Source organism: Salvia hispanica, chromosome 3, assembly GCF_023119035.1.
Source record: "Salvia hispanica cultivar TCC Black 2014 chromosome 3, UniMelb_Shisp_WGS_1.0, whole genome shotgun sequence".
NCBI lineage: Eukaryota > Viridiplantae > Streptophyta > Magnoliopsida > Lamiales > Lamiaceae > Salvia > Salvia hispanica.
Window position 1 is genome coordinate 39,730,439 of NC_062967.1, and position 15,429 is coordinate 39,745,867.

Here is a 15,429-nt window from a genome sequence, read left to right on the forward strand (position 1 = left end):
GCCAAAAATTGTCAGCCCTAGCTCTACCACTTGGACCAAGTCTGTGTTATGATTGAAAATTGTGTTCATATTTAATCTTTATAGGTTTAATTAAAATTATACTCTCTCCGTTCTTAATAATTTGTTACTATTTAACTCGACACGTGTTTTAAGAAATATAATAGAAAGTGGGTTGAAAAAGTTAGTATTACTACTATTAGTTTTATACAAATAAAATATGCGTGAGAATGAGTTAATAGAATATGAGATCCATTACTAAAATTGATAAAAGGTGACAAATTTTAGGAATGGGAAAAAATAAAAATAAGTGACAAATTTTCAGAGACGGAGGGAGTATCAACCCGATATCGACCCAATTGGCATGTTTGCTAGCAGCCCAAAATTATAAAGACTTCTAAAAACATGCAATGGGCCGACCCATGATTAAAGCCCAATGTATTCGGCCCAAAATTTAATCACCTCACTTGGAAAAACCCCAATTCTGGAACAGCTCTCATGAGTGAAGACTAAAACCCTTTTCATTAATTTGCGTTGCGCAATCTGAAATCTTCAGGTATCCATTCATCTTTTGCTTTTTGATTTCCAACGGGTTGCTAATTTGTAGAATTTTCAGCTGTATAAGCGATGTTTTGAACTAATTTCGAAAGCTGAAATCGGTATAGGGCAAAATGGGTTGGAAGTCAGCACAGAAACTGATTCATCACTGGAAGATTCTTAGAGGTGATAATGTAAGCGCAACTGAAATCATATGCTGCTGCTTCTGATTTTTTTTTGGCGAGATTCGCTGTTTTTTGCCAGTGATTAGTTTTTTCTTAATTTTCCTTCATTATGATTGGCAGGTCATGATAATCAGGGGTAAAGATAAAGGGGAGACTGGTCTTGTTAAGCGCGTAGTTCGATCTCAGAATCGTGTTATTGTTGAGGGCAAGAATCTGGTAAGAAATTTGTATTTGATTGGATGTGATTTATTGTCCAATACTTTGTTTGATTCAAGTGCAAATGCGAAACAAGCTTTCCTTCTAGCTATGTGTGGTTTTTTAATACATGAAAATAGAAATGGATGAAATTTCAATTGTACTGAGTGAACTCAAAGGAAAAAACACATTGGCTGAGCTGATGAATGTCTCTTTATCTGGTTTTTGTTCGTGTCGGGATGCATCACGCTACTTTATGCCAAATCTGGTTTTATCTTGCTTTGTCGCTGATAGTTCATATCTTATACGAGTACTATTTTTGTAGCATTCTCTTAGTGTATCGATTCCTTACTTCACACGTTATCCGATAATAATCTCCTTGCAGGTGAAGAAACATATCAAGCAAGGGCAGGGTCATGAAGGCGGGATTTTCACTGTCGAAGCCCCTCTTCATGTCTCAAATGTTCAGGTTGTCGATCCAGTAACAGGGTGAGATAATATGCCTTTTGCTTGTTTTTTGTTGTACCATGAGAGTGGTGACCAACGATCTTCGTCTGCCTGTAGGAAGCCCTGCAAGGTTGGAATTAAGTACTTAGAAGATGGTAGCAAGGTAAGAGTAGCAAGAGGCAATGGAACATCAGGATCCATAATTCCTCGTCCAGAAATCTTGAAGATGAGGACAACCCCTAGACCTACTGTTGGTAAGATTCTTGCTTTTTCTTCTGCATATTTATGCACGTGTTTTTTTTTCAATTCATTTTGAGCTTGTTCCTGCATATAGCCGTATATATTGAACTTGTTGTAAGATGATTTTATTTTTTCAAAACCAGACAAGATTTAATGGCTGAGTGCAGTCCTAAAACACACCTATTTGTGAGCGGATACTCTAATTGTTATGCTTTAGTGTAGGGACATTGGTGATTAGACTGCAATATGCTGAACTGTAGCTGACAATGCTTAAAATTTGTAGCATGAAAATGAATAGTTTCGCCTTCTCTTGGCTGAGTTGCTCACAACAAATACAGCAGTTCTCGCAAAATGCATTCAATAAGAGATGTCATGTCAAATTAAGCAAATCTGATACTCAAGTTACAACTTCAAATAGATGTACTCTAATTTCACTTCAATTTTTAATCTACAGTAAATTACAATTAAATTTGTGGAACTCCGAATCAGATATGAACTGCTAGAAATTTTCTTTGATTTTTCTGTGGAATTTGCTTTATCCTGGCCTTGTTTGAGGTGTATCTGCCTCCGAAGAAGGACAGTAGAGGCGGATTGTCATGAATTATATTTAAAATTTTCTACATGATATGCATGGTGCTGGGCCTTCACATACATATTTTTTAATACCACTATCACTTCAAAGTTCAAACCCTAGAGAACCAAGATTGTGAGGAGAAGACAGAAAAATGTAAGACGTGTAGTCTGGGTATGGTGATCGAGACTCGAGTTTTGCTGTAATCCCTAATGAGTGCTGATTTACCTATGTATGCCTGTAGATTTGGTTTAATAGAGGCAAGTAATTGACAATAAAATGAGCAACTTGTAAATAGGTTTAGCTGTTTAGTACTGTTCAATTTGTTAATTGCTAACTCACAAACTAATAGATAGTCAATACTTGAATATGATATCACATAATATGCCTAGAGCTATCTAATCCTTTATGGATCCTTTTGTGATTGAAATCAATTCTTTTGCTCATTCTCATATCTTGTTCTACAGTCGGTCCCAAGGACACTCCGATAGATGTTGTTCTCGAGAAGACTTATGACCCTACAACTGGAAAGGGAATGCCAGATCTTTAAGCATCTATGTCTACACTGCCCGCAAAGGAAAGCAGCTGAAGAAACGGTGGTCCTGTTAGCTAGTATTTACCATCAAACTCACAGTTCCTAGTTAGATTTCTGGCTTGGAGCATAGCTAGTTGGAAATTTGGTAATTTCTTCTGGCGCTGATGCACCAATTGCTAATTGACTTGCCACCTTAATAGTGTGGGTGGTTTATTGCATTTCATGAAGCTGTTTTCCAAAATTATTTTCACCTGTGTGCCATACATTTTTAATCAAAAAGTTTACCTCATATTCGAAGTCTGCTTTAGAAGTTGTAACAAATTACTACTACTAAAATGAGAGATGGAAATAACAGAAAGGCGCATTGCTAGAAAAACTTTGAAAAATCAGCTGAAAAAATAATTCAGATTTCTTATTTATAATGTATTGCTGATTTAGTGTATATATGTTTCAAATTAATTGTTGATTTAGTGTATATATGTTTCAAATTAATGGCTAGTTGAATTATTTGCTAAGGTGGTGTTTGGATTTTTAGATAAAATAGTATCAATATATAATTTAGGATTGAGCTGTGATATACTCCCTTCGTCTCCGAATAAGAGTTACTAATTTACATTTTGGTCCGTCCCTAATTAAGAGTAGCACTTCTCTTTTACCACAAATGACAAGTAGGTTCCACATTCCACTAACTCATTTCACTCACATTTTATTATAAAATCAATATAAAAAAGTGGATTTCACATTCCACTAACTTTTTCAATCAACTTTTCTTTTTACATTTCTTAAAATCTGTGTCTGGTTCAAAGTGCTACTCCTAATTGGGGATGGAGGGAGTATAATTTATAATTGAGTTGTGAGATTATTTTAATTGTAGGAGTTGATTATTGAGCCGTGAGATTATTTTAATTGTAGGAGTTGATTATTGAGCTGTGAGATTATTTTAATTGTAGAAGTTGATTATTGAGCTTATTGATCATGTGATTATTTATCTATGATTGAGTTATGAGATTCAATCTCATGAACCAAATACACTAAATATTTATTTAATCTCAGGATACAATTTTACAAACCAACAAACCTCCAACAAGTGTACAAATATTTTTTAATCAAATTCAAAGATGGTGTTGTCTTTGTTGAACCTTTCGAATATCTAGATACAATTTTACCTAAATTCTTAAAAAAATTGAATTCATAAACTTTAATGTAAGCTTCAAGATGGATCAAAATTCATGATATTTCTATCAATAAAACCAATAAAAATTGATTTGAACCTTAGCCCTGTAGCCTTACTACACTTTCCAAATATGATGGTTAGTCAGAAGTTTCTATAAAGAGCTTATGACGAAAAATCGAAACAAAATATTCCACAAAAGATATGATATGACTAATTTACAAAAGCATTTTAAGCAGTACATTCGTAACAAAACCCAAGCCAACAAGAAGCCAGAGCCATTACATGATGAACACCTCTTCACAGAAAATTAAAACACATGACTTGAAAGCCTGCTTCCGCCTAAAACAAAAATATTTAATTTCATAGAAGGCAATCCTTATGTTCGAAAAAAGATATCATCAGCCAGTAAATCTTAGTACTGCTTCGATGCCATTCCGTATCTCCCGGGATTAGCATTATTGCTCCCATAAGCAGGAGGAACATTGCCAATATTAGGGCAGTTCTTTGCCCAGTGGCCAGGTTGATGGCATTTAAAGCAGTCAGGATTGGCATTATTGCCCCCATAAGCAGGAGGAGCACTGCCAACATTAGGGCAGTCATTTGCCCAGTGCCCAGGTTGATGGCATTTAAAGCAGTCTCCAGATGCACCACCACCACCACCAGCAGCCCCAGGCGTCGCCCTGTTGCTAAAGCCAGTTGGCCCAGTTCCATATGATTGTCCAGCACCAGTCATTAGGCTTGGGCAATTTGCAGAGCTATGCCCGGAGCCACCACAGCTACCACAACTTGTATACATTCCAGTCGAACCGGTTGAAGGATATCTCGAGCCACCATACTGGTTACCATATTGACTCATACTTGCACCACCCTCTCTAGCCACATTGTTAGCAACTCCGCTGTAATTCATAGCTGCACCAGTTTCAGGCTGTCTGCTTCCACCAAATCCACCACTAGTCAGCCCGGATACTGCAGACATACTCTCACTTTTAGGAGGTAGTGAACCTAAGTCATCATCTTTTAATTTAGAAACCAAATCAAGCAGATACTTGGTCTCTGTTGGGTAGTTAACCTTATCTGCTCTGACTACAGTTGACTTTACCCGCTGTTCATCGCTGAAAATCTCTTCCTTCACTTTCAGTTTAAAGATAAATTTTGTAAAAAGGACATCATGCACCAGCTCAGAGAATTTATCATCATCTTGTTCTTCATATTTCATGTAGTACAGCTCTTTGGCAGATCTACCCATTATCTCCTCTCCGGTCTCCTGAAATGCAGTCACATATGTTAAGCCAGTGTGATCCTGGATTTGCATCTGGAGGATATACCTATAATCACACTCATCAACTGACTGGTCACATCTCTCACAACGCCATTTCCCATCTCCATTGTTAGTAACCTTTTTGTTGCACTGTCGATCTCCAATCATGACTGGACATGCAGTATAACAAAAGTTATCAACTTTTATGAATACAATTGAGGCAGATACTGTGATCCAATCTGGCTTCTCAGAGGTCCCTAACTTTTCATCTTTGATCTGAGATATGGTTTTGCGTACATCCATACGGGCTGGGCCTGATTCCTTTGAAAGAGATATAGCAGGTGTGTTCTTACCATTGCTGTCGAACCAAGTTTTAAGTTTCTGAACCTCGGGACAATCAGGCTCTATAATCAACTGAGTACTGGATATGGTGCCCACAGATTTCCCATTGAAGTCATTAACCCTGCCAGATTTCACTGCCAAAACAGGAAAAAGACCAGAATCGCACATGGATTGTAGCTTTTGTCCTTCAGCGTTGCAGAAGTTTCCCCACAAAGTCAACTCAACACTTCTCCCAGACATATCCTTCAATTGGAGAGTTCTTTTTTGAGTTTCAGTACCATTTTTCCTCATTATAGAGCTGGGTGGATTGATTGAAGAAACAATAGCAATCAAATCCAAAATACTGTTGTTGTCCAGACCTTCTATATCACTTATGGGGCGGAAATGAAATTGCTGCTGTGGGATGGCCCTATCATCTTCATGACAAGGTTGCACAGTTGATGTACTATCCAGCATTATCTCATGATCATTGCGTAGGTGGTTAAATGCTTTCTGTGCAGGTTTTAGCGTTCCTTTGGAGATCATATAAACCCTGCCAGGCTCAATTAGTTGGTAAAATTGATCCGCAACAGCATTGAAGCAAGTGACCCTTATTTCTCCACCATCAGCATCAACCAGATCGAATGAGAACACTTTTCCATCACCTCGAGGATTGCTGTACAGCCTGAGTTCACTCTTTGTTGTCACTCTGGCCTTGATTGTCCACCTACCTTGATACGGATTCAATGCTGCAATTGGTATTATTCTTGAAGGAGCTTCATTTTTGGCAATTGGACCTCTATTTGAATAGATTGGAGACGGCTGCTGATGCAATGAACTAGGCGGGCGGGCATAATTGTTAAACTGAGCTCGTGGAATGCCTGGACCAACATCAGGTTTGGGATAGGCTGAACCAGGTTCAGGTCTGGGAAATACTTGCGACGCATTCGGAGGGTTATATCTACCCGGATTCATATTGCTAGGAAAAGAATTACCATAAGAATGTGTGCCAGCATTGTACTCTTCCCCTGACTGTTGAAATTGGGCTCCAGCAGGACTAGCACCCACAGGTTGCATTGGAGAGGAAACGCTAAATGATGACTCGGCAGGGTAAGCTGGCTGATTCATCAGCTGACTTGGTGCATATGGTCTGGTTACAGCAGGGCCAGGGGCAGGGACAGGGCCATCACCCTTCACTGGATACTGATTTGGTTGACCAATCTGATCACATTTGTCAACTATCACATCTAGATCAATGATGATGATAATCCTGCACAATGCCAAAATATGGTTAAGGAGCTCAAAATAAAACTACAACCGCACAAGAAAGATGGAGTGAATAAAATTATAAAGATACTACACCTACTGAAAAACACTAAACATGAATAAATAAATTAATTAAATATGTAAAACTTCTATTTCGTTGCATGCATATGGATCGATAGATTGGGGACTAATACACCTAGTATTCATTTGGTTTGGCCTCTACAGAAAAATGTTTAGAGCTCGACCAAAAATATGAAATCTAAAACAGTATCAATATCTGAAGTAGGAACTGGAACTAAGCTGTTCATATTCAAATGAAATTGCTCCGTTATAATTTGGCACACACCAATTTGTTCACAAATATACGACAAGCAAGTGCAGCTACTTCAGATTCAAAAGCAAAAAAACCAAGCAATCAAATGTCACCAAAACTCGATCTTGATAGTCAAATCTAATATTTTCGTCGATAAATAAAACAGAAATGTAACTACAAAGTCTTATTCGATGCATAAAATCAACATAGCCAGGGCACAGAATAATAACTTCAATTTCAATTTTAAAAAAAAGGAAAAACACAACATAAATAGAAGAATACTGACTTGCGATTCTGGACAACGTTGCAGACGAACTGCGTCAACCTAACAACAGAGCCATTCTGCAGATAATTCGATTTCACCAATTCATTGCGCTGGGTGGCCAGCATTCCTTGCTGAGTGAATTCACCATCGGAGAGCAGGACGCGGTAGCGCTCGGCGGTCTGATTCTGAGTATTGACGAGGCGCACACTGACGACCTGCAGCACCGGCTTGAAGTTGGACTTGTCGGCGTCGGCGGCGTCGCTGGTCATGAAAGCTATTGCGCCTTGCGTCAATTTGACCGAATCCATGTTGAGGCGATGTAGGGTTAGGGATTTGGGGTAATTTGTTGGTCGCGTGCGTGGATTTGGATTTGGATTTGGAATTGGAATTGGGGGAGGTGAAGAGATTTTAAAACCCTAAAGGCAGAAACTGAAATGAGGAAATGGGCGCCAAAGGATGAAATATTTTTGTAGTGCGTATCAAGGAAGCAATTGCCTGCTTCTCGAATATTCATAGTATCTACACCGAGCCAATTAGGGATCATAGCATGTACTCCCTTCGTTTCGTGGAGTCTCATTTCTTGACCGCATGAGTTTTAATAAATGTCAAGTAGTGGAATAGAAATCTCATTTATATATATTAGTTTTAAATTGAATGTGAGTGGAATGGGTTAGTGGAAGGTGAGACTCTTTTATATTTATGATAAAAGTGAACCGGAACTCCTATTCACGGACGGATGGAGTATCTATTTGGAGTACAACGTAATGTATTTAAACTCAATTATATACTCCCTCCGTCCACAAAAAATAGAGCACATTCATTTATGGAAAGTTTCAACAAATAATACACATCATTCTACTAACACTATTTCTCACTTACTTTTTCTCATTCTCTCTTACTTTTATCAATTCTACATTAAAATCTGTGTCATACACAAATTGCTCTATTTTTTATGAACGGAGGGATTATTAGCATTTAAGTTCAAAAAAATCTAATTAAGAATATTTCTTCTTTCCATAAAATTAGATAAAGTTGTAAAATAGTATAAGTTGTAAATAAATTGATGTATATAAATAATAAATTTAGAATAAATTTTTATAAATGAAGATAAAATACTTTTATACGACGGACGAAAAATAAAAAAAAGAAAGTGTCATTATTTTCATACGAGAAAGGAAATAACTTTTTAAAATTGCGTACCCAAAACATAATAAGAAGAGTAAAAAATTGGTTGTTAGAGGTGTGAAGCCAAGGCTCGTCTGTCGTACATGGATACTAATTTAATTTTCACGAGATAAGTTACTAAAATCTATTTGTAAACTATTCTTGTGTAATCAATTAAATAGAATATCACAACGCATATTTCAGTTCTTTATACTCCCAAATTTTATGGGCTATGGAGGCTGGAGGCCCATCAATAATCTATCGGGAGAAGGATAAGTTGATTATATAGCGGGCCACCAATTATTTTACAACTTATGCATATTTCATAGATGTGATAACTAATTTAGGAATGGAAATCCATGAACAAAAATTATATTCGATAAAAGATAGAAGTACGAAATATAATAAACGTGGTAAAATCACTAATTAAGTCCTTAAACTGGTAACGTCTCTGTTCTATTTTGTGGCGGGTTATCTTTCAAGAAAATTAAGAAGTAAACAAACTTGTTTACAAAGCCTATTTTACTAATTTTTACAAAAACTAATTGAATTAGGAGGTACTCCATTTAGAAGCGTAGACTTTAATCACACAAGAAGAAAACAACTTTTTTTCGATCCTACGAGATCGACTACTCCGAGGTTCTATTTTGAAATCATTTTTTTCTTCCTTTTGCTTTTCCTTTTTCTTGATTTGGTATATGCACGGGATAAAAGATGTCCAAACAATGATTATTTAAATTGCCTTAGAAAATGCATTAGTAATAAATGAATATATGTGTTATTTTAAAGATTAGATTTTTGACAAAATTTTAAATCATTTCAATTTTCAATTCCCTGGGTCTTTAATTAAATCAGAGTAAAAGATTAAAATAAATTAGTTTTTATTTTAATTTTTTTTTATTATGAGAATTTTATAAATCTATTCCAATTACATGAACACGAAATCCAACAAAAGTACCTAATTAACTCTATACGGGATAAAAGATGTAGACCAAATAATGATTATTTAAATTGTCTTAGAAAATGCATTAGTAATAAATGAATATATGTGTTATTTTAAAGATTAGATTTTTGCCAAAATACTTAAAATCATTTCAATTTTCAATTCCTCATGTCTTTAATTAAATCAGAGTAAAAGATTAAAATAAATTAGTTTATTTTATTTTTTTTATTATGAGAATTTTATAGATCTATTCCAATTACATAAACACAAATCCAACAAAAGTACCTAATTAACTCTATCCAAAGTCCAAAACCCTTAAAAATTACTCTGCAATCCGCCATGTTTATGAATTACTACTATGCAATCCGCCATCACCTTTCTATAGCAAAAGTTTGCTACTTAAAATTTCTCAATATAAGTTGTGCTGCTACCAACCCACATCAATGAGGATATAAGATTTGTTGTTACCAGATGTATGCATCCATTCTTGTCATGCAAATAATACTATCCACTTATCATGCAAATAATATAAATCGCTTTAGTTCAGGTCGTGCAAATTAAATAAGTGATGTAGAACACAGAACCAAATAAAATAGATCATTATAAAAAAATATAAGGTTATTATAAGATTATTTTTAATTCATTATAGAAAATTTGCATTTTAAAATACACTAAAAAAAATCCAAAAATGAACTAGTTCATTTTAAGAATCAGATTACTATATTGAACTAATAATGAAAGAATCTTAATGGTCTCTTATAATGAACTATTTTCATATAGTTCTATATTTGCATTTAAGATAGGTTCTGTGTTGATATATATATGCACACATATGTGAGCATTTCTCATGCATTCTAGAATTCTCTATTTAATCATTTTATATTCGTTATATCTAAACTTTTATACAAATCTAGATATATGTTATTTTATTTAAATGAGAATTCTATATAATTTTATATCTACCCAATTTTATTTGTTTATAAATAAAACTACATGATTATAGAGATTTCTACTACAATTTAGATTTCTCTATTCTAGTATTTATATTTTATTAGATAATAGTATTTTATAAAAATCTAAATATTTATTAGATAATATTAATATTTAGAAAATTCAATATATTTGTTTATCTAAATTCATCTGGATACTCTACTATATATAGATAATACTACCTCCGCCCCACATTCCACTAACTTTTTTCCACTCGCATTTTATTATAAAACTACTACTATAAAAAAGTAGGACCCACATTCCACTATTTTTTTTCCACCAACTTTCCTTTACATTTCTTAAGACGCGTGCCGAACTCAATTGGAACTCCTAAAATGGAACGGAGAGAGTATTATTTATTCTATTAAAACAAGGTAAATATAAATGAAAGAGCTTACATGGAATGATATGCATCCTAGCCACATAAGTTTCACTCTTACTTTTAGTTAAGGGAAGCTCTACGCATCTTAGATTCCTACTTAATTATTCTTACAAAAATATTGTTGGTAGTGGCAAATGCTCTGAAGTCGCAACACCAGTACACCACCAATTACTTTTTCCACATGATTTTTATGCTCACATTTTACATTTGATGTTTCGTTATTAAACAGTCTTGTCATTGATTAACTTTTAATGGGATCAAGTGGTGAATTTTGCGATATGGGAGATCCATGGCTTGATTACGGGGTGGAGACGGCCGATGTAGTTGCGACATGTTGTCATCGAGTAGGCTTGTGGTGTCCAGGCCCCTATCAACTTCCTCTCCCATCAAAATCGCCCCGAGACGGAGGTGATGAAAATTCTGAAGAATAATATTCACTTGACTCCTAAGACGGATGAGAGATGGGCTATAAGACCATTGGACCAACCAATGTACAACATCCTTGATTATTAAATCTATAGTGTTATGGTAAAATTTAAGTTTTTGGAGATTTTTTTAAGGATTGTCTACATCATTAAAAGTGATCTACAACATCTTTGATTTTTCCATATCTTCAAAAGGATTGATTCCCTAACTTGTCCTTACAATATAAAATAAATCTATAATTATGTCATGTGGCGTAATATATGTGGTTGATCACCCTAATTTAAAAGCTCTAACTTGACTTTAGTTTTGATATAGAATTAATTTATTTGATGCATTGCATTATGATGAACCAAATGCAATTAAGAATAATAACTACTCTTGCAATCAATATTAATAATGCACAGTAGTACGTAGCAGGTGCTCTTGAGGAACCCTTCATGTCAAGTAAGTTAGTGGGTGTTTGGTTCTAGATGAATTTAATTATCTTGAAATTGCCAAATATGCATTCGTCTCATTATTGTTGCTACATATTTTTCTGATCGTTAAATTATAATAATTGAGTTAAATGTAAAATTATTGTTGCCAAATTATAGAATTGTTTTACCAGTATATTGCTAGCTAGCTACCGAGTAGTATTACTTAGTCTGTTAGTGTAAAATGTAAGTTAAAAAAAACATATAATGCTCACTTTTGAATTATGTACGATCGAATTGGAATGGCGCTATATATAGAAAATGTATTTACACATGGAACAGTTTTCATTGAATCTGGTATGTTTTCAGTCAAGTTAACTTTTATCTTCATAAAATACCTATTAATGCATATGTATTTTTTTATATACATGGAAGATATGATTGATATGTTAATTTTTCTACAAGAGCTATTGTCATGACAAAAATTTTCTTAACTTGTTATAAATATACCGGATATGATTGACATCATAATGTTTTTTTACAAGATGTGATTGTCATGATAATTTATTCTCCATGATGTGATCGGTATGATATTTTATTTTAATTAATGTAGTTTTCAAAATTAAGAATCTTTAATTCTATGTTCTACTAGAATATTATGCTAAGTTTGTAATTAAATTTCTTAATAAGTTTGAAAAGGGAGTTGACTAAATTTAAAATTATAGAAATCATTGATTCCTATATCAATGGTTAAATTCAAAATTCACACTTGAATTAATGAGAAATTCTGCAAATCATAGATTCCTTTATCAGTGGCTTGATAAAAGATACATACATTAATACTTGAATCAATGAGATTATTTTGTAAATTAGAATGGTAAGCTATATGTATATATTTCGCTAGCTCAACAAAGCTATTGAGTGTGTAAGGGATTATATTAATATGCTTCTTACACAACCTCCTCTTCTGTTATTATGGGATCTTCTTCCACCATTGTTAAATTCTCACTTATTCTTGCATTAAAATATTTGTTGGTGGCCAACGCTCTCAACAACACAACCAATTCATTTTCCCACAAAGCTGACTCTTTCCCAATCGACACCAATTTCATATTTCCTTCTCCACTCCCCAATTGGCCTCAAGGTATAAATACTTCATTGATTTTGTTATACATTTGTACACACGAGCTACACATAGTTATGATATCGTTTGCTAGGGTCGATATCATGTTATCAAGCCTAAAATAATTTAGAATGTGTGTATTATCATGTTCAAATTGTGATTTTGCAAAGGCAGGGATCTGAGTTATTTGGCCTAATTTGTGTCTAATTCTGTACATTTCATACACATCATTTTGAAACATTCTTAGGGCTGTATGCTAGGGTAGATACCGAGTTATTTGACTTAAAATGATCTAAAATGTGTGTATTTTCATGATTAGGTATTGATTTTGATCATCAGATCGAGTTATTTGGCCTAAAATGTGCGTTCTTATCATGACCAGGTGGTGATTTTGCGACGGGAGAGCTTGATCTAGGAGGCCTAAAAGTGCAACAAATATCCGAATTTCATAAAATTTGGTCGACCAAAGGAGAAGGCCCAAACGACGCAATCGCAACATTTTTCGAACCATTCATCCCCGATGGTTTCTCAATGCTCGGCAGCTACGCTCAGCCGAACAACCGGCCACTTTTCGGCTGGACTTTGGTGGCCAAAGCCGCCGATAATTCATCGGATATTCTGAAGCAGCCGACTGATTACACTCTAGTCTGGTCCAACGGTAACAACTCCATCTTCAACCCCGCCTATTTCTGGCTCCCAATTCCGCCCGACGGTTACAAATCCCTCGGCCTCGTCGTCACCACCGCGCCGGGAAAGCCATCCTTAGATAAGATCAAATGCGTCAGATCCAACTTCACCGCCGATGCAGAGATCGACGATTGGATTTGGGGAAATGTATATGGATTGAGGCCTAAAATCAGAGGCGCCGGCGCGCAGGGGGTTAGTGTAGGCACCTTCTCCCTCCAAAGCGACGTCCTTTCGTTGTCTTGTTTGATCAACACGAACCCTAATTACACAACCGGGAAGCTGAATGGATTCCAAATGGAAACCTTATTTCAAGCTTATGCTCCCTACATTTATTTCCACCCCAAGGAAAAATACCTCCCTTCATCAGTTGAGTGGTTTTTCAACAACGGCGCGTTGCTATACACGAAAGGCCAGGAATCGAACCCGGTTAGGGTCGAGTCGGGGGGTCTGAACCTCCCTACGGGAGGTTCAGACGACGGCTTGTACTGGCTCGACCTCCCTACCGAGGATGAAGCCGAGCATTGGGTCAAGAGCGGTGATTTACTAAGTGCTGAGGCGTACGTCCACTTCAAACCGGTTCTCGGTGGGACCTTCACCGATATTCAGGCAAGGGCGGGGCTACAAAATTTTCTATTGTCACATTTTATTATAAAACTAATTTATAAATGTGGGGCCCACTCCCCACTAACCTTTTCTACTCACTTTCCATTATAGTATTTCTTAAAACTCGTGACTGGTCAAAGTGCGATAAGATTTAAGAGAATGAGGGAGTATTTTTCTTTACATTTGAACATTTATTTGAATTCCCCTAAATACCCCTTGATAATGGTTTAAATTATTTGTCTATACATATTTTTCCCCTACTAAATTAAATTCTTGGCTCCACCACTATATCCAGGTTTGGATGTTTTATCCTTTCAACGGCCATGCGATTGCAAAACTAGGGTTTATAAACAGAATGTCGCTCGGGAGAGCCGGGGAGCACGTGGGCGACTGGGAGCACGTGACGCTGCACGTCAGCAACTTCGACGGTGCTCTCTGCAAAGTCTACTTCTCGCAACACAGCGGCGGGAGATGGGTCGACATAACTCAGCTGCAGTTTCAAAGCGGGAATAGATTTGTGTGGTACGCTTCGAGAAACGGGCACGCTGGGAACCATGAGGCAGGAACGTTTCTGCAGGGGCCCGGGAATGGGGTCGGGATACGAAACGATTGGGAGAAGAGCGATAAGGTGGTGGATACAGGGGCGAGTTTTGTGGTGGTGGCGACAGAGTTGGAGGCGGAGGTGGTGGCGGAGCCGGTGTGGTTGGGGTATGAGAGGAAATGGGGGCCGACGAAGGATTACGATACGGCGGCGGAGGTGAGGAGGGCGAAGAAGTGGCTGCCGGGAGAGTTGAAGAAGGCGCTTGAGGGTTTGGTGAAATTGCTTGATGAATTGTTTGGGATGGAAGGGCCCACGGGGCCTAAGCTCAAAAAAAATTGGAGTGGGGATGAGTTAATTTAGTGTTATGTTTTGTACTTACAATTCATTATCTCTATTACATTTTTTAAGATTCGAGGTAAGTCAAAGTGATATTTTTATTGGCAAACAGGGAGTATAATGGTGAACTGGTGATTAATGTGATTATTAAGGGTCATGCTAAATTTTACTCCGTATACTAGTAAATAGTGTAGATTGCAATTTAGAATTTCTAAGGCCATGTTTGGTTGGCGGGAAAGTAAGTTGACGAGAAAAATGACTCTTAGGAAAATCAATCCCGAGAATATGATTCCTAATAACTTTACTGTCCTGTGTTTGGAGAATATCAAGATTTGAAATTTATACTTAATTTAAACACCAAACTAAAAATATATTTATTATTTTTTTATTTATAAAAAAAATAATATTATAAATTTTTTAATAAATTACTATTAGTTATAAATATTAACAATTATATTATTATATTTATCATTACGATGGATGGTTTAAATATGGATTATCCATCATAATATATAAT

General features: G+C 35.9%; 3 protein-coding genes across 7 annotated transcripts; 2 read left to right on the plus strand and 1 right to left on the minus strand.

Moving 5' to 3' along the window:
• The first annotated feature begins 479 nt into the window (after positions 1–479).
• LOC125212137 (50S ribosomal protein L24) lies at positions 480–2,996 on the plus strand. 2 transcript variants are annotated; one of them, XM_048112216.1, is made up of 6 exons: positions 480–553; positions 663–728; positions 840–935; positions 1,300–1,403; positions 1,479–1,615; positions 2,640–2,996. In XM_048112216.1, the coding sequence occupies exons 2-6, from the start codon at positions 669–671 to the stop codon at positions 2,720–2,722; spliced, it is 480 nt and encodes a 159-aa protein (XP_047968173.1). In that variant the 5' UTR covers positions 480–553; positions 663–668; the 3' UTR covers positions 2,723–2,996. The 2 variants fall into 2 exon arrangements, with proteins under 2 accessions (XP_047968173.1, XP_047968174.1); XM_048112217.1 differs by lacking the exon at positions 480–553 and having other exon boundaries at positions 663–720.
• A 1,073-nt stretch (positions 2,997–4,069) lies between these two features.
• LOC125215202 (replication protein A 70 kDa DNA-binding subunit E) lies at positions 4,070–7,744 on the minus strand. Of its 4 annotated transcripts, none has more exons than XM_048116549.1 (3): positions 7,326–7,737; positions 5,493–6,730; positions 4,070–5,309 (listed from the first exon to the last, which is right to left on the minus strand). In XM_048116549.1, the coding sequence occupies exons 1-3, from the start codon at positions 7,610–7,612 to the stop codon at positions 4,294–4,296; spliced, it is 2,541 nt and encodes an 846-aa protein (XP_047972506.1). In that variant the 5' UTR covers positions 7,613–7,737; the 3' UTR covers positions 4,070–4,293. The 4 variants fall into 4 exon arrangements, with proteins under 4 accessions (XP_047972506.1, XP_047972505.1, XP_047972509.1 ...); XM_048116552.1 differs by having other exon boundaries at positions 4,694–4,847; positions 4,981–6,730; positions 7,326–7,744; XM_048116550.1 differs by having other exon boundaries at positions 4,694–4,847; positions 4,951–6,730; positions 7,326–7,743.
• A 4,853-nt stretch (positions 7,745–12,597) lies between these two features.
• On the plus strand, positions 12,598–14,936 carry LOC125210144. Its single transcript, XM_048109716.1, has 3 exons — positions 12,598–12,766; positions 13,128–14,038; positions 14,331–14,936. The coding sequence occupies exons 1-3, from the start codon at positions 12,598–12,600 to the stop codon at positions 14,934–14,936; spliced, it is 1,686 nt and encodes a 561-aa protein (XP_047965673.1).
• Positions 14,937–15,429: the final 493 nt, after the last annotated feature.